The 24,778-nt window shown below is 36.0% G+C and overlaps 4 protein-coding genes across 4 annotated transcripts; 2 read left to right on the top strand and 2 right to left on the bottom strand.

Moving 5' to 3' along the window:
- The first annotated feature begins 302 nt into the window (after positions 1–302).
- On the top strand, positions 303–2,285 carry LOC119999886 (cytochrome P450 71D9-like). The gene is made up of 2 exons (XM_038847677.1): positions 303–1,362; positions 1,432–2,285. The coding sequence occupies exons 1-2, from the start codon at positions 484–486 to the stop codon at positions 2,059–2,061; spliced, it is 1,509 nt and encodes a 502-aa protein (XP_038703605.1). The 5' UTR covers positions 303–483; the 3' UTR covers positions 2,062–2,285.
- A 2,560-nt stretch (positions 2,286–4,845) lies between these two features.
- LOC120000676 (probable terpene synthase 6) lies at positions 4,846–9,764 on the bottom strand. The gene is made up of 13 exons (XM_038848802.1): positions 9,636–9,764; positions 9,165–9,231; positions 8,535–8,798; positions 8,053–8,431; positions 7,752–7,919; positions 7,521–7,659; positions 7,189–7,437; positions 6,617–6,877; positions 5,625–5,684; positions 5,556–5,573; positions 5,257–5,335; positions 5,100–5,163; positions 4,846–4,930 (listed from the first exon to the last, which is right to left on the bottom strand). Exons 1-13 carry the CDS (start codon positions 9,762–9,764, stop codon positions 4,846–4,848), a joined length of 1,962 nt encoding a protein of 653 aa, XP_038704730.1.
- On the top strand, positions 9,500–11,696 carry LOC120000677. Its single transcript, XM_038848803.1, has 2 exons — positions 9,500–10,813; positions 10,910–11,696. Exons 1-2 carry the CDS (start codon positions 10,047–10,049, stop codon positions 11,355–11,357), a joined length of 1,215 nt encoding a protein of 404 aa, XP_038704731.1. The 5' UTR covers positions 9,500–10,046; the 3' UTR covers positions 11,358–11,696.
- Positions 11,697–12,065: 369 nt separating this feature from the next.
- On the bottom strand, positions 12,066–15,488 carry LOC119999737 (zinc finger matrin-type protein 2-like). Its single transcript, XM_038847465.1, has 10 exons — positions 15,330–15,488; positions 15,116–15,196; positions 14,971–14,998; positions 14,715–14,797; positions 14,483–14,515; positions 13,124–13,202; positions 12,952–13,004; positions 12,746–12,806; positions 12,496–12,578; positions 12,066–12,373 (listed from the first exon to the last, which is right to left on the bottom strand). The coding sequence occupies exons 1-10, from the start codon at positions 15,339–15,341 to the stop codon at positions 12,281–12,283; spliced, it is 606 nt and encodes a 201-aa protein (XP_038703393.1). The 5' UTR covers positions 15,342–15,488; the 3' UTR covers positions 12,066–12,280.
- Between the last annotated feature and the right edge of the window lie 9,290 nt (positions 15,489–24,778).

Here is a 24,778-nt window from a genome sequence, read left to right on the forward strand (position 1 = left end):
TAATAGATTAGGTCTTTTGTCCTCTGGGAGCACGAATTTAGGCCTACCGAAAGAGCAGTCTTACTGGCTAACTGGATGGACGTTGTGGAGTCCATGAAAGCTATTGCAGGAGCAAACTATTCACCAAAACACAAAACAAAACAAAACAAAAATTGTCAAACATGGCCTTCCCTTTCCAGGCATAATTTACTTATTTGGTTGTCAGCTCTTAAACAATGAATTTTCAGATATACTAAGGGACTAAGATATAATATATATAAGATGCTTACACTAATCATCCTTTATAAGACAATAACGAAGCAAGGGTTCACAAGTATATGCCAGCTATGATAAGAAAATGACGAATGCCAAGATACCATAAACATAAACTAGAGGACAAAACTCTTGTTACTGAAACACAATTTGCAAAATAAATAATGAAATGCAAAGTTGCAGATTAGTCCACTCGTATCGTTCCCCAATTTCTTCTGCAACTTCCTCATCATGGACCTCCAATTATTATCCTTTCCGATCATTCTCTGTTTTGTTTTCTTTATGCTGATGGTGCGGAAAATAGGGAAGAAATCAACTTCAAATCTACCACCAGGACCATGGAAGCTACCCTTCATAGGAAACCTGCACCAGCTGGTTGGCTCTCAACCCCACCATGTGCTTCAGGACTTAGCCAAAAAGCATGGACCATTGATGTACCTACAACTCAGTGAAGTTCCTACTCTAGTTGTTTCTTCTGCAGAATATGCAAAAGAGGTAATGAAAACTCATGACCTTGTCTTTGCTTCAAGGCCTAGAATACTTGCTTCAGAGATCATGTCTTATAATTCCACCAATATATTGTTTTCACCTCATGGTGAGTACTGGAGGCAACTACGAAAAATTTGTACAATAGAGCTCTTGAGTACGAAACGAGTTCAGTCATTCCGTCCAATTAGAGAAGAAGTAATGTCAGAAGTCATCGAATGGATCTTCTCACAAGCGGGATCAGCAATCAACCTGACACAAAAGATATTCTCTTCAACATACACCTTATCATCTAGGGTGACCCTTGGTAGGGAATTCGGATACGAGAAAGAATTCATATCAATTACCGAGGAATCCACAAAGCTAGGAGCAGGATTCAACATAGCAGATGTGTTCCCTTCCATCAAATTGCTCCATTGGATTAGTGGGGTGCGCTCTAAACTAAAGAAGATGCATGAACAAAGTGACAGAATGCTGGGACACATTATCAATGAACACTTACAGCGCAGGGCGACATCAAAGGTTGAAAAGGATGAAGATTTGGTTGACGTTCTTTTGAAACTTCATGAGCAGGGCAACCATGAATTTTCGTTAACTATGGACAATGTCAAAGCAGTGATTCTGGTAAATAATTCTACATTACACCAATCAAATTTTTTACTTGTTTAATCTGACTTTCTATAACTTCTTCAGGATATGTTAGCTGCTGGAAGTGAAACATCATCCACGACAGTTGATTGGGCTATGGCGGAAATGATGAAAAACCCAAAGGTAATGGAAAAGGCACAAGCTGAGGTGAGACAAGTGTTTGGTAGCAGAGCAAGTATTGATGAAACAGGCATTTCTGAACTAAAATATTTGATGTTGGTTGTTAAAGAAACTCTGAGGTTACACCCCGCTGCTCCCTTATTACTTCCAAGAGAAAATTCGGAGAGATGTGAGATCAATAACTACGAGATACCTATCAAAACCAAAGTAATTGTGAATGCATGGGCTATTGCAAGAGATCCCAAGTATTGGACTGAACCTGAAAAATTCTATCCAGAGAGGTTTCTAGATAGCTCAATAGAGTTCAAAGGAACTGATTTTGAATATATCCCTTTTGGTGCTGGAAGGAGGATTTGTCCCGGCATAACTTTTGGTCTTGCCACCGTGGAACTTCATCTTTCACAGTTGTTGTATTATTTTGATTGGAAACTTCCCAATGAAATGAAGCCCGATGATCTTGACATGACCGAGGAATTTGGTGCATCGGTTAGCAGAAGAGATGACTTGTACTTAATCCCCATCCCCTATCACTCTTCCCTGTTTTCTAAGCCTTGAAGGGCATCAAAGTACCTTTTTACTTACGAGAGCAATAACTGTATCCCTATCCTTCTTAGTTCACATGTTCCTGCGTTGATAAACTTTGTTCGCCAGTTCTCTGATAAGCAGTAACTTTCAAAGTTAAGCCTAGAAAGTCAGATCAATAGATTATTCTCAACTGATTGACGATGTGGGTTACCATGCAACTGTGTGAGGCTTTTAATCAAATACTTGGTATGCTTAATATCTAACAAGATCAGATGCATAGGTTCTTCTCAAATGCACGCCAAACTACACCCAATGTAAACTTAACATACGGCAATAGCCCATAACAACAAAACAAGCTGCTTACACTACTATCTCCACATAATATGTTCAACCCACAAAACAAACGCAACCAAGTACAATCACCCTCATATTGAGCCAAAATAAATACTTTGCCAATCAAAATAACATATAGAACAAGTAAAGAAAACTAAGCAATGTGTAGGAGCGGATTTCTACAATCGTTGAAAGGTCAACTTTTCTTCCTGTGGGGTCCGTTTGCAGCTTTGGATCCTGCAAGTTTCACAACAAGGCAAACCGTGAAAGCTCCTTAACTGGCTTGGGGGCTGTCGGTCGTGGAGGCTCCGACGATCAAGTTAGTACTTGTCGGAGATGGAAGACCAGCTATCTCTTAAGTGTTTTTGTCTGAATGGGTATTATGTAGAGTTGGTCGAAAGTGTTTTTTTGTATTGTCTAGTTTGTTTTGTCCAAAAATGATCGATCCCCCGCATATGAAAAGAGGGGGGTATTTATAGAGAACAATGATCGACCTCGGGAATTGTGTGTACATTCCAGTTATACCATTGGACCAACTTGTATGAAAGAGGTGTATAAAAAGTCTACTATCCCGGTTGTGTCAGGGTAAGCGATAAAGCAACAATGTGTCATAATTAAGACAGGTGTCGATGAAAGTATGGAAGAATTGTAGGCGGTATTTAATGAATAGATACGTATATGAAAGAAAGTCATACCTAAGGATGTGAGCCAGTCACACCTATAAATATCGGCTGTAGATTAGACTGATAAGGACTGCTTTATGAGTGAGGTAGTCCGAGTAATGGCGCTCATATGTGGCGTCGCCATTACTCTGTTCTGGCGACTGTACCCAGTCGCCAATACCTGCGGATGTCTTGACACCTAGTTCCATCATGCTAAGGAAGGATCATAATAAAGTGACCAGTCTGTAAAGCTATAAAGATCCTGTAGATAAGTGTCAGAAAATATGACAGTTTTGGTGTCAGAATACTGTTTATATCACTTAGCAATGATGTAAAGATTGTATATGGACCCAAAGATAGGCTTTTAGGTTTGGGCCTAACTATGATAGTTAACCTGTGGACCTAGACAGTCCAGCTTGTCTTGTCGTTATGTGACCATGTGGGGCCATACCATTTTTGGCACCTACACAATGCAGATTCACTTACCGTATAAGTGATGAGAAGGGCAATCACTCCGTGAGAGGAAAATCTTTTCTCTAATCCTAAATCTCTGTTCTTCAAAACCTCCTACCTCATGGAATTTCTTGCATAAGTATGTAGAGGGGGCCGGGCGAGTTGAGGTAGAATGTGATTATGTGGTGTGGGTTAATATCACATTTGGTCGCCAAAAGATATTCATTGTTCCAATTTGCACATTGAAGGTCAAAATGTTTCAATTTAGTTCTCCATAGATGAAAATGTGCCAAATAGGTGGATTCCGATCCCACCCCCAAATTCTAACATGTGTTTAACGAGGGTTGAGAAAGTAAATTAACTCATGAGCTTAGTCTGCAGCCGATTTCTTATGGAGTGCATATTCAATAAATAAAATAACAAATATGGATATATAGAAAAAGTAACGGCATTAGTGCATAATAACGCGATATATCATGTTCTCGCAAAGATAGTTAGTTTTCAATATTTGCAAGAACTCTTTTGTTTAAAGGAGGTTCTTGTATGGTGTTTGGCGTTGATTAAATCGTTTTGATGCTCAAATATGTGGCATCTGCTAGGCAACTCCATAAAAGCACGGATTACACATCATGTTTAATGCCCATAATTTTGTTTATCTAATCTAATAACGTTCTGTCGAAGAGTCTGTTGGACCATAGTTCCCACATTTTTGAATTTGATGATTAAACATAATTTGTGCTATTTGACTAATAGTGCAACATGATTGTATTTGACGTTTAAATAATATTATTTATTAATTAAGCAACTTTGACAAGTATTAGGTTTCGTATATCATAATTAGGTGCAGATAAATTGTTTATATTTCAATGACATCCGATTGACTTAAAAGTTTGACATCCATATTCTACATCATAAATCTTCATTGTCATGCACGTTATTTAATTTTTCAGATTGAATTTCATATTGAGTAAAGAAACACTATCGTGGTATCTTTCTTACACTTCATGGATGGCGACTGTCAATTTAGAAGAAGGAACATTTTCCTTAGTTTTATACATGGACGGTTATTGTAATGATAAGCATGGCCAAACTACACTGTGATTTTTTTTCTTGATATTATAACCACAAATCTCGCTTATAAAGAGCAAATTAAACAGTAAAATATATAAACATCACTACCAAACCATGGTAGTTATAACATACCAATGTGAGAACATATGGATCCTCACAAGCCCAATGACACCTAATTCACAAACATGGAGAATCATACAAGTATTATACAAAATACTAGTCAAAAGCATTTCTTTTTGAGAAAAATTTCACCGATGGAGTTAAATAGCAGCCCACAATACCAGCATAGTCAATGTTAGTGATATTCCGACACAGAGTCTGCTGCAAGCATGGACAAAGAAGACTCTACCGCAACGGCGTTTCTTTTTGCACTGATCTTCCTGTACCATGCGCAAGCCAAATCATAAACATTCGAATTTGAGAAGTTAGAATAATGACACAGGAGCTGCATAAGAATCTTCATATATCTACAAAACACCGTTAGATGTTTCATTGTAATAAAGCTTTAATGGTCATAGTATATTTTGTATAATTTAAGTGCGTACTCACACAATGCTCCCATGGCCGGTTTCTACCTCGTATGATACGTAGCAAAAATACTCTAGAATCCTCACTACAACATAGCAACAAAATGTAAAATTATTCATCTTTCCATATAATAACTTGAAAAAGATCTTCTAGACTGGTGGTCGGTTGATGCAAAAACTGGATATTGGTGCTCCCCTCTCAATCAAAGGATTCGGAGGCAAGTCCATATGATCAACGAAGCCATCACAAAAGGCAAGCTGCAAAGTAAAATTGAATGTCAAGTGCTTTGAACTCTAAAGTAATTTGCTTTTGGATTGTACGAATTTGACATTTAAACCACGCACAGAAGCCAACACACAATATTCTAGAATATGCAACTATTTTTATTATGAAAATTATATAGTAATAAATGGTTAGGAAATAACCTATCAAGCAGCACCAAATGGAATAGATAAGTTTTTGAAGTACTCAGATTACTGGCTTCTTGAAAGGGGCCTGTATACATTAAAAAAATAAAGAACAAGCATTATAAATTTCTATGTTCACCTCACCAAACTCCTGCCTAGATTTCGGTAAGCAAATGCAAAGAATATTGAAATTGGATATCTTTAATATATTTTGAGCAAAAATTGGAAAATAAACAACTATTTGTATGAGATACTTAGACAATAAGGCAGAGATGAGGAAAACAAACAGCAAGAAACACACATGGTTGAAGAGATTAAAAAAGGGGGCTCACAGCTAAAAATGAATATAAAGGGATATATAACTATTGAAAGTGAAACTAAAGCCACATATCAACTACATGCCCGTCTCGCACAATCAATATCAAAAGAAAATTCAACGTAATAGTGGGTTTACACTTTCTAGAGCATAACATAAATTAAGAAAATTCAATGTAATAGTGGATCTTCCTTTGCTTGAAACCATACCTATCTAAACGAATCTATCACAACCTAAGAATCAAATTGCTAGACAAAGGCGAATATGATGACTCGAAATTTCCAGAAACTAATTCCGAAGGTAAATCTTAAAATAAAATTCCTAAAAGAGGCAAATTCCCTTCCACACTCTTAATCTAATTGCCAAAAAATACAGGAAAACAAAAAATATAGATGAAATCCCATATTTATCAAACAAAAAAGATAGATAAAATTACCTGAGTACACTAATAGATTTGCGAATATAACAGCTCTGGCATGAAATGAAAGAGAACAACTCTGGCTGAAACGAGTGAGCAAGAGAGAGAGAGGAGTACTGCTGCGGGAGAGTCGGAGAGAAGTGCGAAGTCGAGGCTGAGAGAGAAGGACTGCGTGGGTAATCTGGAATTTTGTCTCTCAGGATAAGAGAAAAAGGAGAAAAGTGAAACGCGTCGTGTAATACTTAATTAACCCTAATGGAATGGCGTTTCTTAAATTTGTTGGACAAAACCGCCCCTAATTTAGCGGCGGTTACTAGAACCGTCGGATTAAATCGCCGCTAAATAAAACTTAACGACACATATATAAAACCGCCGCTATAAATCCGTCGCTATAGACCTTATTTCTTGTGGTGATATATTCTGGTTCTGTAAATGCATCCCCATACTTGTACATTGTATCAACAATGCGAGCTATGTTAACCACCCGCTGAAGAAGATGCATTGACACAGGAAATGGCCTCAAGCATTCCTCATTGACAGTCTTCCATTCATTTGCAACTCTCTTTTTCAAATCCCCAATCACCTCCTTCTCCGAAACACCATATTGTTTCATACAACATTCAACTGCAGATGCAACATGTCCTCTTGCTTGCTCACCCTACATTCAATTTTGGCACACATTCAGACTAACAATATCAGAATTTTACGACTGTCAAGACTTATTAAAATGTCCCATATTGTTTGGGCAAACTCAAGCAATGAGATTTATAGCGAAAGTCCCATCCCCTCTCCATCAACAAAGCCTTTTCCTTGGGCCTAAATACCATTAAGTGAGACGGCCTAGGAAGAACAAAGTCGTGCGAGTCCGATGTATCCACATGAACCGGATAACTCAAAACGGACAATATTGTTGATGTAAGTGGACTGAGATTTCTAACAACAACTTAAGAACACATTAAATTCACATACCTTACACGACATAATGTCATCTATGAGACGCCCAAGTATACTCACTGATGTAAGCAGTTTGGGCTTAGTTTTCAACCATTCGAATGCTTCGACTCCTGCAACTTCTCCCATCCCCACAAAGCATGATCCTGCTAGAGCTTGACCATTGACAGAGATTATTGCGTTGCTCATATACTCTTCCAATGGTGGCACGTACCCTTTATCAAACCACCCAGCCTCAACAAAGTAGGAATTGGACACTTCTATTATCTGTAATCAACAAAACTATGTAATTCCTGAAAACAAGAAATGAAGGTTACTTTTGCAAGAAACAGAGGAAAAGACCGACTTACTAAATCCTTGGCATAAGATACACTGAAGGATCTTCCTTCCTTTGTCATTTCCTCATCAAATTCATCAAATAGATCTAATAGAGCTTGATAGAAAATTTTCAAATAATCCGGCAGTAAATCAAGCGCATCAATATTCCACCTACAAATTAAGCAAGACATTATTAATATTTATAAGATCCTCAGACATGCATGGACAACTACAAGCTATATATACATATAAAGATACCAAACCTCTCAATTGCTTTGGAAAATTGTTGAAGTTCTTCATATGTCCCGTATGCGTCGTACGTATCATCAACAATCACACACATCATCATCATTTGAGTAAAAGTCCTTCTAGCTTGTGCATAGTGAGGCCCATACAGCATTGATACTGCCCAAGAGTACAACTCCACAATTCTATCTCTTGCATAGAAATAATTTGATGCAAGATTGGACTCCTTCTACCAGCTGCAACCCCAAATAAAATGACATTTTATATATTTTACGTGGTAATTTTTTCAATTGAACTAAACATAATATATATATATACCTAGAGAGAAATTTTAGTTCTTGTTGATGCAGTAACTGTACTCGGTTAAAGTCTAATTTTGCAAACTTGAGAAGCTTTTCATTGTGACAATCTTGGTGTTGATAGAAAGATATGTAATTCCTGGCCTCTATTCTTGGGATACCCCTATGATATGTTTGCTCCAAGGCATTCATGATATGCTGTCGAAGATGAGGACTAATTGTCTGGCTTTTGACCAATGACTCCAACCAAGATTTGGAGAAAGAAAGGGCTTCGTCTAGAATATCTTCTCCATGAAAGCTTAGATGAGAAGCTTCATACAAACTTAACATGGCATTTGCAACATTAGCAAGAGTTGCCTTTTGCTTACCATCATTGCCCTTGAATTTGTTAGACACATCTGGAATTCATATATATATATCACAAGATAGTTAATGATTTCGAAGATTAATAACAAAGTATAATAACGAGCGAGACATACATACCAGAAGAAACTTTTTAGCCATGTTGTCTAAACACTCGGAAAATAAGTGCAACAGCGTAAAGGTCGTAGGCATTGTCATCATAAGAAAGGAGGTGATGATCTTGGATATGAAACATTTGACACAATACATTCTCGATCTCGCCCTCAAAGTGATAAGAAACCCCAAGTTTGCAAATTGAATCAACCAAATAAATTTTCTCCAACATATTATCATTGCTTGAAAATGTAGTTAGCATATCCTTCTTCACATCTTCTTTTAGATCATTCACTTGTTTTGTGTATGCTTCCAATTTGATGCAGATGGAAATATTTCTGATAAATATTTTATTTTGGTATTTTAGGAAATCAATTAGTATTATTTTTTAGGAGTCTAGTATCTTTTTAAGTATTTGTTTCCTGTTAGAATTGTTTAGGGTTTGATTAGGATTTCGTTTAGTTTGCTATTTAAGGTTGTAACACTCATTGAGGAAGGGAGTTTTGAGTTTTTGATTGAATAAAATTAAGAGACAGCTAGTCTTTTCCAATTCTTTGGTATTCGTTAGAATAAACAAAGTTTTGAAGCCTTAAATCTGGTATTCGTGTGTCGAATCAACAAATTTAAGTAGACTTATTCCTGGTATTTGTGTGTCGAATCAACAGGTCCAAGTACCCATTCCTTCCACCACGTCGCGCTGCATCACAATTCCTGCATAACCAAACAATTCATAAAATATGATCTTCATAAGAAAGCAAAAGAAAAAGAAGATATTATGAAGAGGACTAATTACCATGGAATGCGCCTTTTTGTTGATGACGTGAGGTGATGTGGCCCCGGGCTAGTGTAGTGGTAGTGTCTCCCCCCACACCATCGAGGTCAAGGGTTCGAGATGCGGAGGCACGTTTGTTTGATGGCGGCCGGGGCCACATCACCTCACGTCATCAACATCCATTAGCTCATTCCAAGACAAAGAAAATAGATCAGATTACTTTGTTGATCAGATTACTTTGTTGTCTGCAGGGAGGAAGGAAGAGAGTGAAATGGAGATCGATCATTTCAGTCACGTTGAGCACAAATTGACATTGTTCAATGAAGAGCATGCAGATGATGGGGAAGAAACCATTTGCTACGGATGTGGGGAACCAATAACAGGTCCAGTTTACAGTTGCAGAGATTGCAGTTTCTTCCTCCACAAGTATTGCGCAGAGCTACGTACCTCAACAGGTTAAGCACCCTTTGCATCGACGACACCCTCTTATTCTTTATCCTCATTTTTCTTCTCACCCACACTACTCAAAATATTACAGCAGCTACAACTGTGATTTCTGTCAGTATACTCTTCCTAACTTCGTATACCATTGTTCTTATTGCTTCTTCAACCTTCACGCGGCCTGTGCTTTGCTTCCACGCTGCATAATTGAACCTGAAAGTTACAATCACGAGTTCACTCGCTTGATTAGTTCAAACTCATTCACTTGCAACGCTTGCGGCCTTGAGGAGGAATCACATCCTGTCCAATGTACCATTTGTCATATTCTGGTACATGAGAAATGCATGTCACTACCACAGACAATTGCTATATTGCACCATGATCACACCATGATTTATACTTACTTCATTCAAGAAGAAGAAGAAAAAGAAGAAAACCATTCTTTCAATTGGGATTGCGGAATTTGTCAAGAGAAAGTGAACACAACTTACGGGAGTTACTATTGCCAAGATTGCAAATTTGTTGTCCATGTAAATTGTGGAATGGACAATGATACTTCAAGCGACGAACCATACAATCGGCAAGTAGATGAAGATGATCTAGATCCAATTCTCTCTGCACTCAAGAAGATTGCTGCTGTAGATCAAAATGAGTTACAGATTGAGAATCTGCAGTTCATCCATCACCATAACTTAATCTTAGTCAATGAGACTGCTGATGATAAACGTTGCGACGGATGCATCCTACTCATCTCATCATCTCCATTGTACAAGTGTGAAGAGTGTGACTTTACACTCCATAAGAGCTGCATCGAATTGCCTCGACAGATTAAACACCGGCTTCACCAACACAACTTGGCACTACTTCCAAAGGCATCATCACTTGATCCCATTTTTCGCCCCCTGCTTGAGAAATATCCCGATACCCTCCTTCCAACGGGTTCTGTTGTGAATGGAATTTTCAGATGTAGTGCTTGTCATGAATGGTGCCATGGCTTCAGCTATTGCTGTGAATACTGCGACTTCAAAATCGATCTCCGATGTGCTTCAATTCCATACAGATTCAAACACGATGGGCACGACCACCTTATAAATCTTACCATAAGCGATAAGTACATTTGCACAGCTTGCGGTTCCAATGGAATCTGCATTTTCAAATGCAGAGACCGTCCCTTCATTTTGGATTACAGATGTGCTACATGACCACTAACTGCCAAGTACTGGCTTGAAGAACATCCTCTTAGGCTCACGTATCACAATACCGATGATGGTTCCGATGAGTACTATTGTGACATTTGTGAAGAGCAAAGATCTCCCGAGTACTGGTACTACTATTGTGCTAAATGTGACTATGCTGCTCATCCTTCATGCGCTCTCAGCGACTTTCCTTTCATCAAGTTAGGAAGCAGTTATACGTGCGATGCTCATCAGCACCCTCTTACTTTTGTCAGAAGAAATCGCAACCACCTTCAGTGCAGCTCTTGCAATAGCAAGTGCGGAAAATTGTCACTTGAATGTGGAGAATTAGAATGCAAATTTAGCCTTCATTGGCCAGATTGTGTAGGCTCTGTAATCGAGCTCGATGGATCCCGGAAGATTTATAATGTCGATAACCCTGTGCTTCCGACAAGGGTATCATTCAGGATGCCATCTTGAAAGCGACGAGAAAACTAAAATCACAGCACCTCGACTGAATCGCCGAATCTCTTCTTTGAGTCCTCTGTCTCTCTTAAGCTATCAATCACCACCAGAATTGTTCTCCTAGCTTTTGTATTCCATTCTGCATTTTGTAGATATTAAACCGTTAGTTCCTTCTGCCAAGAGACTGAACTTGCAAGATGCATATCCACTGATTACCACTCTCACCCTCACATTTGTGAAAAGAACTAGGAACTACTCCTATCTTGTACGCCATAAATACTGTAAGGAATTATCATTGGAATGCTCAGAGCCTCAGTGCAGCTACAGAATTCACTGGAACTACTGTGACCTTACCTTTTGAAGAAAAGTCTGTTTAGTTCCATGTTTATCCTTAGTTCAAACTTCACTCACTCTAGTAAGCCAGTAAGAGGGGAGTGAAACATTGGATACCCTTTCTGTTTGGCTTGTGAAACCAATAGTTTAGTGTGTCAATCTAGCACACTACCATGGATGTGACATGGAAGAAACTGATGTAGAAGAGAGCAAATTACTTGAACAAGAAATTCATAAGCATTTCAGTCATCCTCATCATAAATTACATCTGATATATCATGACGATCATGAGATTCGAACAAAATGTATTGCTCCATGTGTCTCATCGCTTGTCCCTTCCATAATTTTGCACTCGCAAATTTTTTTTACCGCATTGCTATTTAAACCGTCTTTAGTCGAAATGAAATATACAGCTACACGGAATGATCCATGCAATGCATTTTCTAGAAGCTGATCCATAACAAGATATTTCACTTGTTACAACAATGCATATTCTGGAAATTGAGATCCCGAAGCTGTTCTCTGTACAGTCGGAAAACAAGAGTTTGAACAAAGAAGCATAGCATAACTCAAATCCCCCAGAGTGTATGGAGTCATCAAACCATTCACTTTTTTGACGAACCAAAACCACCAAATCCCATCATGGCAGCAACTTCAGGATCTAATTCAGTTTCCTCTTCTACTGCAGCCTTCTCTTTCTGGAAAGGAAGAAAACTCAAAAGCCATCACAAAGCAGTTTTGTAAATAATTGTGAACCTCTGCAAGAAACATGGAGGGGTGTGCATCAAATATTTTTATTAAGTTTGGGAATTGTACCAACCTTCTTCTCTTTCTTCTTTTCTCGTCGTTGGCGCTTTTGTTCCTCATCTTCTTGCTGTTGTCTTAATATCCGCTCATCAAGGTCTGATAAAAAATTTAAAAAATTTAAAAAAAAAAAAGAAAAGAAAAGAGAGAGAGAGGTCAATTTTCCATTAGTTTAGCATTAAAGGTCAACTTGGCTAAACAATTGCACCTCTGATAAAATATGACCCCAAAAAAATTCAAGTACTTCACATCCTTCTAATCATTACCTTGTTCTGTAAAGCTTCCAGGAGGTTTCCGCTTCTTGAGAACTTCAAACCTCTGTTGCACCTGCATTCCACCGAAGAAATTATGGCTTTAGATCTATTTCAATTTAATTGATATTAATAATCCTTTCATCTTTAAGGAGAACGAGTTCCCTGTTAGTCTCTCTATTATCCTACTATTGGTAAAAATGATAATATATATGCAGTACCTGCTCAAGAGATGCTCGTTCCACACGCATGGACATGCCCAAAGCTCTTTGATCTATGAAATTAAATGAGTAGAAAGATACAGAGTAGAAGATTACATTAAAATAATTGAAAGCGGACCAAGGAAAAGATAAGGAGAACAAAAAAGAAAAATGTCCACCAGTGACCACCTACGTTTCTTTCCATTGATATGATCCAAGTAGTTAGCAGAATCCTTTACCACACACTCACAAACAGAACAGAAGTATCCAGCCTGCGAGAAAAAACTAATTTGATGATTATATGACAAACAATAATCCTTAATACATATAAGCCACCACATACTAGTGAGGAAACCCCCATCCTTTCTGAATACATAGGCCCAAACAAAAGTTTATGAGATATAAGATTTGCTGCCAATGTGCAACCAGAGAACTGTGAGGCTGCAGATTAAACACTCCTGGTTCACCACATCCTTACAGAGAAGCACATGTAACTTTGTACTGCCATTCCTTTACTGCATTACTATTTTAATTGTCTTCCATCAAAAAGCAAAAGCTACACAGGATGAACGATACAATGGAATGACATCGAGCTAATAACACCTATCAGATTAGATAATGGAGAGCCATACTTGATTCACGAATAACCTAACTAAGGCAAGCTCAACATGAATCAGCTTGAAGACTATAGTTACTTGTCAATATCACTGGCAGTCAAACTCAGTATACAACAATACCATTAAATCTATTTAAGAGACTATTAAGATGATAAACCTTTTGAGTTTTGATAAGCAAACTCACAACATAATTCCTAGGAAGCACAGACACTCCTAAAATGGTGACGTGTTCGTGTCGGACACCGACACTCCTCCGACACGTGTCCAAGCTGTGTCCTGTTTTTTCTTAATTTTTTTGAAGATGGACATGGCTTGGACACTTCCCGGACACGGCAATAGACAATATACAAGTTACACAGAGTTTGTAAGGTTTGAATCACAAGTATGGAATCTTCCTTATCAACACCACCCTCAAATGGAAGTATACAGAAATTATACTATACTAACATACTTAGATTTAATTTTAAGACACTAATTTCAATATCATACAGAGTTAGTAGTTGTAATCCATTACATGCTTTTGTTATCTTAAAGAGAACCCATAAATGATTTTTATTCAAAACACTTTTTTACAATTCAAAGTGCTGTTATCTGAATCAAATGAAAAAGAGTTGCACTACCTTAAATAGTTGTTACTTGTTAGGATTCAAAAATCAAGTGAAAGTGAGAGTAGAAAAATATTTGTATATGTTATTTCTTATATATATATATATATATATATTCAAACCTCGCTAAAAATATCACCAGTACATGTGCAAGGCAGTTAATGGACAATTTAAAAGACGATGTTGATAGTTTAACACTTTAACTTGTTGACTCAAGACTGGAGATTCACAGCACAAGTCAAGCAAAACAAATATGTCACTCACCACCAACCAGTAATATAAACTATGAATCAGTTAGGGCAGCTGAAACAAAGGATAACAACATAGTACCTGCTGGCTCAATGGCGCTATTGGAGTAACAACCTGCATAAATTATAAAGTAAAAACAAGATGAGTGCATGATTTGAACTGGTTTTACAGGTAGCAAAGTCCCAAATCTCAAATATATCAAATAAAGCAATGTGTACTGATTTTCACTTTGCTTTTGATTTTTCTCCCCTTTCTCTTTTTAATTGTCAAAGAACTTACTTAGGTTTAGCGAAATAATGTTATAGAAACTAACCTGAGTTTTCCCCAATCTAGATTCCAGATCCACGTCATAATCCCTATGCTTCAAAGGCTTCCTTTGCACGGGAGGAGCTTTTGCTGCACATGAACAACATTGTTTTCGAACTTAATTCCACTAAATCCCTCTTTCTAAAATCCCAGTATAATTATACCAAACCAATCACACACAAATCCATAAGTCTAAAAACCCAGTATAAATCTACCAAACCAATCACACAAAGCCCATAATCAACCAAAAGTAGTAAACTTACATTTAGATTTAACCTTCCCATCATCCTCCTAAACATAAAAATGTTAAATAATAAAAAAATCAATTTCAGCAAAAAGATCGAGAAATAGAAAATGCAAGAACAATTAGGACCCTTGAGAGTTTGGAGAATCGAAGGCCTGAAGAACCTGTCTTTCGCGCTCACGAGCACGTTCAAGATATTCTTCCCGATCGAATTTCCTTCTGAAGGTGTTATCAACCCCAACAGCCTGTAAAAATTTTAGTAAAATAGAATCAAAAAAGACAAATCAAAACCCAGCTGAAAGGAAACCTAAAGTTCAAAAGAAAAACAAATATCAGTAATTTGTCGCAGAAGCTCCCGAATAAGAAATTAGGACTTACATTGTTACTCATGTTGGACTGCTCCGAACAAAGAAAAAGGTTTACTAGTTATCAGAATTCCGCAGGGATTTCAGTGCCCTTAATAAAACCTAATTTTGAGTTCCAAAACCGAATTAAAGGAACAAGGGGAACAGCCGAATATATCAGTTGAGTAATGCTATTTGACCCAAAATATCAACCTATTTCTTTTATCCCAAATTTACCTCTACTTTACCTTTGAATAAACTTATGTGACATGTCAAACAATCATTCATCGTAATCATAAACATATGTAAGAGTTAAGACTCACTTATATTATGTTTAGTTCAACATGGAAATAGGAATCCGAATGAGAATGGGAATGGGAATGAGAAGGGGAACGGAAATAAAAATTGCTTATATTCTTATGTTTGGTTAGTCAAAAAATTCACCAAGGAATATGATTTTTCTAGGTTTGGATGTAATTATTCAATATGGAATGAAAATAGGAATAACGATTAAATAACTAAACAATCCTTCATTTATATTTAAATTATTAAATACAAGGGTATTTTTTGTCTTTTCACCATTAAAACACAATTCTTACTTGTTTGGAATTGGTGCTTCCTCTAAATCTAAGGGGAAAGCTAAATTCCCAAGTTAGTCGGAATATAACATTCAATTCCCTTGTATATTGTACAACTAAACACAGGAATTCCTCTCTCCATCGGCGTACATCATTCCGTTCCGACCAGAATTGGTGAATCAAACCGAAAATTTTAATTCAGGTTTGGTTCTTGGTTTTGTTTCCGTTTTTTATTTTGATTTGGTTTTTAAAATGTAGTTCAGATTCAAACCTTGATAAATTATATATTATATATTAATATTATTTTTTTATGTGTTAGTGTTGGAGTTAATGAAGCCGAAAATGATTGTTTATTGATTTATAAAAATCATAAAATAAAGTAATTTGTATGTTTTCGATTTCAACCCGTAAAATCAAAACCAAAATGGAACCAATCCTCAACAGTTTAGTCTGATTTTAATTGTAAAACGATTAGATTTGGTTTTTATTTTTCTCAAAAAGAAAATTTTTGGTTTTACAAAAATCGAACCGCCAGTCATTTGAATACTTCTAATATGAGTTATATTCTGATAAAAAAAAGGTGAAAGTTAAGGATAAATTAATAACGGTCCTTCTATTATATTTGAAACTAATTTGAAGCTCCTTTAATAATGATTATTATTTTACCCTCAATCCACATGAAAGTGTTGAATGTTAAGGAAGTTATATGTTTATAACAAACGACATCGATATAAAATATGAAAAAACACGATTGAGTTAACAACGGTTTATTTTTATAATTATTTTTGTCTTTTTCCCTAAATGGCAATTTATCCGAAATTAGGATTTGAATCTAGAATATGAGATTTGTTGAGAACGGAAAATTATAAAGAACTCAAAAAAACTATAAAGAAAATGTTCGATCAATTGTGCATACATCTATGGAATTGCAGAGATTTTTTCACTATTTTTTAACACGCAGGGACGAACTTGAAGATAGTTGCAATACCATCCAGAGTGGTGGTGCTAACTCAGATACTTTTCATAGAGTTGTTCTGGATGAAATATAAGATGTACATGTGTTGGTTGAGTTCTATGCACCATGCTAAGAACTTATGCTTAATTTTAATTGCACTTCCCTCTTGGAATATGTTGTATAATACATCCTAAATGATGAGTCTATTTCCTATAGATATGGAGGCTCCGCAATTCATTTAAAACTAGTTGCATGCCCGCGCTTCGCGCGGTACATATTTTGATAGGAAAATAGAGATGTGTAAGAAATTTTCAATACTTTGTTAACATGAAGAGCAGTAGAGTAGAGTGTTAATTGTAGAAAATAGAGATGCTTGTGAGATGAAGATGAAGATAAAATATGTACAATACCTTTTTTTTAGTTTACTAAGAAAAAAAATTTCTAATAGGGTGTAAGAAATTTGATTCATAAGAAATAAGTATGTTAATAGTTATCAATTTTTATTTGTGTTGTTAGTATCTACAAAGTGTTATAGGTCACAAAGCATGTTTATGAGACAATATTGTATGGTTGGTACAACATTCTCTATAAAGTGGCATTCAATATCGAGAAATACAATGTAGCATAAGTAATATTTTTGAAATTATATTTTTAGAATAAGATTCTTAATATTTTTAGAATAAGATTTTTGAATTTATATTTTTGAAATGTTATGTATGACTGGTAGATTTATGCCTATAATCACTTTGACCTTCAATAACTCACTGAATTCTATCATGCTTTCCTGTCACCACTTACATGTTCCAATACCAAATAGGCTGAATTTACTTACACATTAGAACAATATAGCGTGAGAAAAACCTCTCATGTTGTGTATATTGCAATCCAAACAGACTACTAAACCTGACCAAACTCTAAACATGCACAATACATCAATTAAATACTACAAAAACACACAAAATACATCAAAAACACATAAAATGATAAAAACACACAAAAATAATGATAAAAACACAAAAAATTCCCACAAAATGATGATAATTAATGCCAAAAACATACAAAATGTTTTCAAACTAAATACTACAAAGGAATTTCATTAATTGAGTAATATCAAAAGACTCTCATAATTAATAATACATGATCTTAGTGAAGCTCAAACAACATCAAACCACTTCCATGAAACATTAAATCCCCATTATGGGTCTTAAAGTTTTTCAATATATTTTAATTTTTTCTTTTGTCCTTTACATTTTTTTTTTAAATTAATTCTCATCACTCAAGTTGTCAATCATTCCTTTTTATCAAGTTTAATTAGAATGTGTAAGCTTTTTTGTAGAGGCGTCCATGTGGCACCAAGAATTAAGGAGAAGCCTTGTGGATCCTCAGTTATACATATATAAATTGATTGATTAATTGTATGAGTGTGGTTGTGGGTCTTAAAGTGTATGAGTGTGGTTGTGGGTATTAAAGTTTTGCAATACATTTATGTGTGTGGTTGTGGGTCTTAAAGTTTTCTAATATATTTTTAAATTTTATTTTGTTTATATAGGCTTTTTTGTAAAGGCGTCCACGTGGCACCATGAATTGAGGAGAAGCCTTGTGGATCCTTAGCTTTTTATATATAAATTGATTGTAGGGTCTACAATTTGAATCTAATGGTTTGGGAGGTGTGCCAGATCACATAACATTATTATTTTTTTATTTTTAAAACTTATCTGACTTTTTCTTCATCATTAGATTTGAATTGTAGACTCTAAGTAATTGCGGAGCCTCCAAATCCATTTCCTGAAAGTAATGCAAACTAACTCGAGATAACTAAACTATGCACATTTCTTGTGTTTTCTCTTTTGGTTGGTAGGTGTGTGGTGACCAACACCAAATAGTGTATGTGTGTACTTACCTCAAGTATAGGGTAGTCGACAAGTAATAAAATTCGGGAGTCCGGAGTCGAACCACAAGGAAGCTTAATGCAAATTTGGAGTGCTTCTAATCCGTCCCGGTGGAAGCTCATTTCTTATGCTCAAGGTACTATTGCAAACATGCATAACCATGCACAATGAAATTGTGTGATAGCATTAATTATGCATATGCAATGGAAATTGGGTGTGAAAACTTCCATTCAAATATGGAGGTCATCATCCTCTTGGTTTACGATGAACGCAAAAGGATAGGGACCTAATGTTATGGATTAATGTTACCCTTTAGGGGTTCAGCTTTGCTAGTACCCTAATTTTACACTCAAAGACCAATTGATCATAGCTCTACCATGCTCAGTCCATGAAAATCCAATCATTAGAGCATCCATTTCAGCTCTTGTAAACATGTCGTCCACTTTATTTTTGACGGATGAAACCCAAAAAAAACTAAAAGGACAAACCACCTCAACTCTTGTATTTTGTAGGAAAATTTTAGTGGATCACTGTAGCTCCAGTATTCTTATTTCAAAAATACTATAGATCCCAGTAACAAGTGTCCCAGCTATCCCAGTGCTGAGGTGGCATGCTAACATAGGAAAAGAAGAGGGTCCCACTCCTACTCTCATATGTCACAACTCAACCATAGTTTCCCCTTAAATTAACCTAGGTTAGCGATAGATCCACTTTATCTCTCCCTCTCAACCTCCATGCCGCAGGAGATTGAGTTCGGAACAGAAAGCTTGACGACCTCAATTGTAAGGTGAGGAAATGGATGTCGGAGGGCTCAACGATGCATATAGGTCTCTCCCTCTGGTGTACTTGGCTTTGTTGTCGATTTATTTAATTCGCGATGGCTTTTGTCTAGTCTGGAACGAAAAGCTTGATGACTTCAATCGTAAGGTGAGGAAATGGATGCAACTTCAGAGAAATGGTTTGGTCGTGGGAAGTATTTGATTTATACTAGTGGTGCGGATAGATATAAGAGCATGAACCATTACTTGTGGAGTTTTTTGTGCTCCGGGTTAAGCGCAATATTTGAACCACACATTGTTATGGATTTGACTATTTGTTTGCCTTCAATTTACACTTCATCAAGTCAAGATTTGTTGTTCAAGGGCCATGGCATATGATATGGAAATCTAGGCGATTAATGGACATTGTGTCTTTAATTGCTACAAGGCTAAATTGGGATTTGAGTTTAATGGAATGCTTGAGGAGTTCGTCCTGTGAGAGACGAGAGTATTTTGGAAAGCTAGGTTAAGAGGAGTTCGTTGGGAGTGAGACGAGAGTATTGTGGGAGCGCTAACCTAGTTAAGAGAGTGTGAAACTATGGTTGAGTTATGAGAGATGAGAGTTGAAGTGCTACCCATTTCTTTTTCCATGTCAGCATACCACCTCAGCACTGGGATGGCTGGGGCACTTATTACTAGGATATGTAGCATGGTTGTTCTTATTTTATTAATAAAATATGAATTTTCTATTTTTGTAATCTTTTTATTATTTAGTTTTTTTCCTCTCTCCTATTTTCCTCTCTCCTTCTCTTCACCCTCTTCACCGCCTCAATTTCAGTCTTCCAGTTCCAATCGGTTGGCCTCGTAAGCGGGTGTTTTTGGTTTTATTTTTTTTACTTTAATTTTAATAGCCTAACATTCTTCATAATTAAAATTCATATTTTTTTGATAGACATAATTAAAATTCAATGATAATTATTAAGTATATTTACAATATTTTATCACATATTAGAAACACACATATTAAGTATATTTACATTATTTTTTTCACATATTAAATATAATGTTGTCAAAAATATATTTCTTCGTTTAAAATATAGTCGGTAAACATTAAATAGAAAATATATTAAAGTGATTGGAGAAATGAATATTTTAAGTTATAAATAATGGTTTAGAGGAGCTGATGTGAAGTGCTATTGAATTGTAATTCTGTGAAATTGTAAAATGACACATTTTACTGTATTTTAGAGAAGAGGAGCTGATGTGGATGCTCTCAATACACACAATCAATGGCTATGCAATTTGACTCAATCAATTGGGAAAAATCATGCATTAGGCATTAAGTACTTCGATTTAAGTGTACTAAATTGAGTTCCTAGATTATACGATGAACACATAGCACACAAACATATCAATTTTTATGTACTAATATTCCCCCTTGGGACATAGCCTAGTTTTAAAAGCCGATTAATACTCCGAATCAAGAAAACACAATAAAAACATGTCCATTCATATGCAGCTAACACATAACTATCACAAAATTATAAGAGAAAAATCGAAACTACGATTTTATAAACATACCTTGAGCAATTGATAATCGCATTCACCCTTCCGAATTAGAGACTAAAAAATGGAACTAGCCACTCTTAATCTTGATGAGAAACATCTAATTTTATTGATTAAAACTAGAGTTTACACCGAAATCAAAAGACTACACAAAGGATTCTAGAGAGAGAAAACATAAAACTAGAAGATAGGCAGGATGATGATATGAAAGATATGAGACAAAACCCTCAATTTAGAATTTTAGTCTCTCTTTTTACACCTAAAAATACCTAACTACCATTAGAAAATCCTCCCCCATTGGTTACATTTGATAAATACTCAAAACCCAACTTAAAAACTGTGCTGGAATTATAGATCCGCGACAACTGTCTGGATGGCTCATGCAGATGTTTGGAAAGTTGGTCTTCATCAAGTTTTTTGGTTCCATTTCTGCTCATTGGTGTCCGGACTGTGGGGACTAGTGTCCAGTCTGTTGGACAGGAATTTTATTCTAGGGTATAAAGAACACTATCTATTCCATCTGCAACAGATCCAAGTTGTACTGTGATCTCAGTGATTGCTTCGTGCAATTTATCTGGGTCATGAGTACTTGCTTGTCTGCCCCATGACATATATCGAACACCTTGTATGGCATACTTTGAAACCATAAGTTGCCTTTTGTAGTCTTGAACTTTGTCGGTTGCTTTTTTAAGTCTCCTTTTGGTTTCCCTCAAAGCTTCTTGTAAGATTCGATGGTTTTCTGGGGATCATCCTCGTATACGTCTTCCCTTATAGGGGAGAGGTTGAATCTGGGATCATTTCCACCTTCTTCTTCTTTAGAAGTAGAACCTTCATCAGTTCTAGACCTTTTTGCAGGTGGAGAGTTAGGAGTATCCATCCTTGAAGATTTCTTGAGGAAGATATTGATTTATGCTGATTCTTACTTTTGAATATTTATACGAATGGAATATGAAGGAAGTGTTGGACCAAAACTTAGTGTCTAGGTAAACATTGTGTTTTTGATGATTGTGTATGATTGTATACTAAAATGTGTGTGAGCATGCTTGACTTGAACATATCCTAAAATGCTAGAAAACATGCTTAAATGGTTATTTGGTTAATTGTTTAATATCTTAATTGTGCATATACAAATGAAGGCTTGTGTATATCTCTATGTGAATTTGGTATCTATATATTTTTGGGATAGTGCTGGAAATTAAGTTTTGGAAACAAACATACATGGACTAAGTTAGGGCATTAATCTTCTAATGATCATAATTTATCTTACTTAGGTCCAAATGACTTGAAACTTGAACCACATGCACATGAAGGTCTAATATATGTTCTAGGACTATAATCATGATAAATTAAGTGCATCACATATATATTTGGTCATATGCTTAAATTCCGCCAAAACTAGGTTTTACCTAATTTTGTGCATATGTGTTCTTTGTGAACGTGGTGAACCAAATGAACTCCGATTTAAATGAAATTTCGTGTGCATCTTAGTTTCATCACTATGAACATATTTGATTTAGTAAAGTTCAAGAGAAAAGGTCATTTACACTGAGTTTGCAAAATGACTTTGAATTTACACGTAGAATTCATCGGTTTCACTATTAGTGACTTATTTGCTTAGTTGAGTGACCAAACGATTTCCGATTGTTATGAAATTTTTTATGGACATTCTAATATATATAAAATGATTTATCATGCAGTAATATGAATTTTCTGGGTTGTTTTTCTAATGTAATTAACCTATGCGCTCTATATGAAGCTCTTTGAGCTTACATGCAATTGGGGAGTTCTACCTCCTATTTCTTTGTAGGTTAATCATCATGAGGATGTTATATCACTCAGAATTCAGTTTGCTCAAGTGAATTGAAGTCCGGTTTTCAAGTATGAGCTTGGATCTCTAGAAAACCAAGAAAAACCTATGTTCATCAACCTTCCACTAAGGCATTTTGATTGATGATTGAAACTAGCCTTAGGGCTGTATAATATGGATATATTGGTGCTGCCAAATTCAGAGTTTGAAGTCAAGATTGGAGGGACATGTTTGGTCACGTGAAGGATCTCTTATCTTCATCAAACAAGATCTTGCACATGCTTCCTTTATTGAGGTCAATGATCAGATTTTTGTGAGAAGACAATTGATGAAGCTAAAGGACAAATGCAATGGTTGAAATTTGTAAGAGATGAGAAAGTATATTTTGCAACTAGACAAGACTTAGATTATGAAGATATTCTTGAAGACTACAAGCTCCAATGGTACACTAATCTATGGCTGAGATTGAATTGTTTTGAATTATGAATGGATCAGATTACAACAAGACTTGAAGGGTTAAGATGACCATTTAAAAGGTGAATCTAATGGTTGTGCATAAGACCATATTCTTGCTTGCAATTTTTGACTTAAAAGAAGATCTTACTTGATTTTTGGAGTCAAAGATGGTTGCAAGTTGCTACACATTTTGTAGGAAATCATTGGAGATACCAAGGCCAAGATTTGGTGTAAGTTTGATCAAATGGTCAAAGATGGCTGCAAGTGCACATGACAACTCAAATCTTGGAAAGCTAGACTTGGAAAATGATGCAAGTGCAACGGCTAAATATTGCAAGGTTGAGATTTAATGATCTATTCATTCAATGGCCAAGATTTGCACATGTAATTGAAGGTCGAGATTTGAAGATAGAAAAAGATCCAATGGTGGAAATCACAAGAGCTTGGTAAATTATAAAGAGGGGTTCTTCCTCATTCCAACTTGGAGAAGCCAAAATTACATTGAAGAAATTCTTGTTCTCAAAGCTTCCAAGCTAGTTTGTGCCATTGAATCCAAGCTTCTACCCAAGCCACTCTAAAGGCTTCCTCACTATTTTGCTTTTGCAAAGAGGGAGTGCTTCTCATTTGGCTTCTTATTTTCATATTCGAAAATCCTCATTATTCTTCATTTTCTATCCAACCCGTGAGGTGATATTGTGATTCTTGAGTGTTCCTCAACCCCATTTGCTCAGTGCAAACCTTGAGTGAACCATTTATACCGAACACTTGTAAAAGTCCCTTCATTGGGCAAAAACCTTGTTGAGGTTGAGTTTAAGGGAGTGCTTGAAACCCTTGGTTGTAAAGTTTGAAGATTGTCTTGAAATCTTCAGTTTTAAGGGTGACCTAAAAACCCTTGTGAGTTTTATGGAGCTCTTGAGAAAACCACATTCTTAGTGGAGGTTGGAAAATCCTAGGTTGGTGAACCTAGGTAGTAGATGTAGGAGAAGAGTCTCCGAACTACTATAAATTGTTGTGTGGACTTTCTTGATTGCATTGCTTGCTTGTTGATTGATTAAGTGTTTTGATTGCAGAATTTTCTGAACCACTAGTCTGTCCGTGCACTGTTCACATAGCTAAACTTTGAATTTTAATCTGAATTTTTTATATAGTATTCATTAGGGTGTTGTGATACTGCATACCAAATTTCATTGAATTCTGACTTGATTTGCTAGGTGAAATTTGAGTTGTAAAATCTGTGCGCAGTGTGTTGTTTAAAAAAATCTGTTTTTGCAATTCCTTGATTATTTGATAATTGATCATTCACCATATTGTATCACATCTTGCATTGAAATGAATATTGATTAGGATAATCATTAGAGTTCAAATTTGTGTGCTAATTGTTAATTGACATTGATTTCCTTTTAAATTATAAAAAGATATTCCTATCGGAATTTGGGGAAACAATTCACCCCCCTCTTGTGTTAAGTACGATCCA

Source organism: Tripterygium wilfordii, chromosome 6 (assembly GCF_013401445.1).
Source record: "Tripterygium wilfordii isolate XIE 37 chromosome 6, ASM1340144v1, whole genome shotgun sequence".
NCBI classification, from domain to species: Eukaryota; Viridiplantae; Streptophyta; class Magnoliopsida; order Celastrales; family Celastraceae; genus Tripterygium; species Tripterygium wilfordii.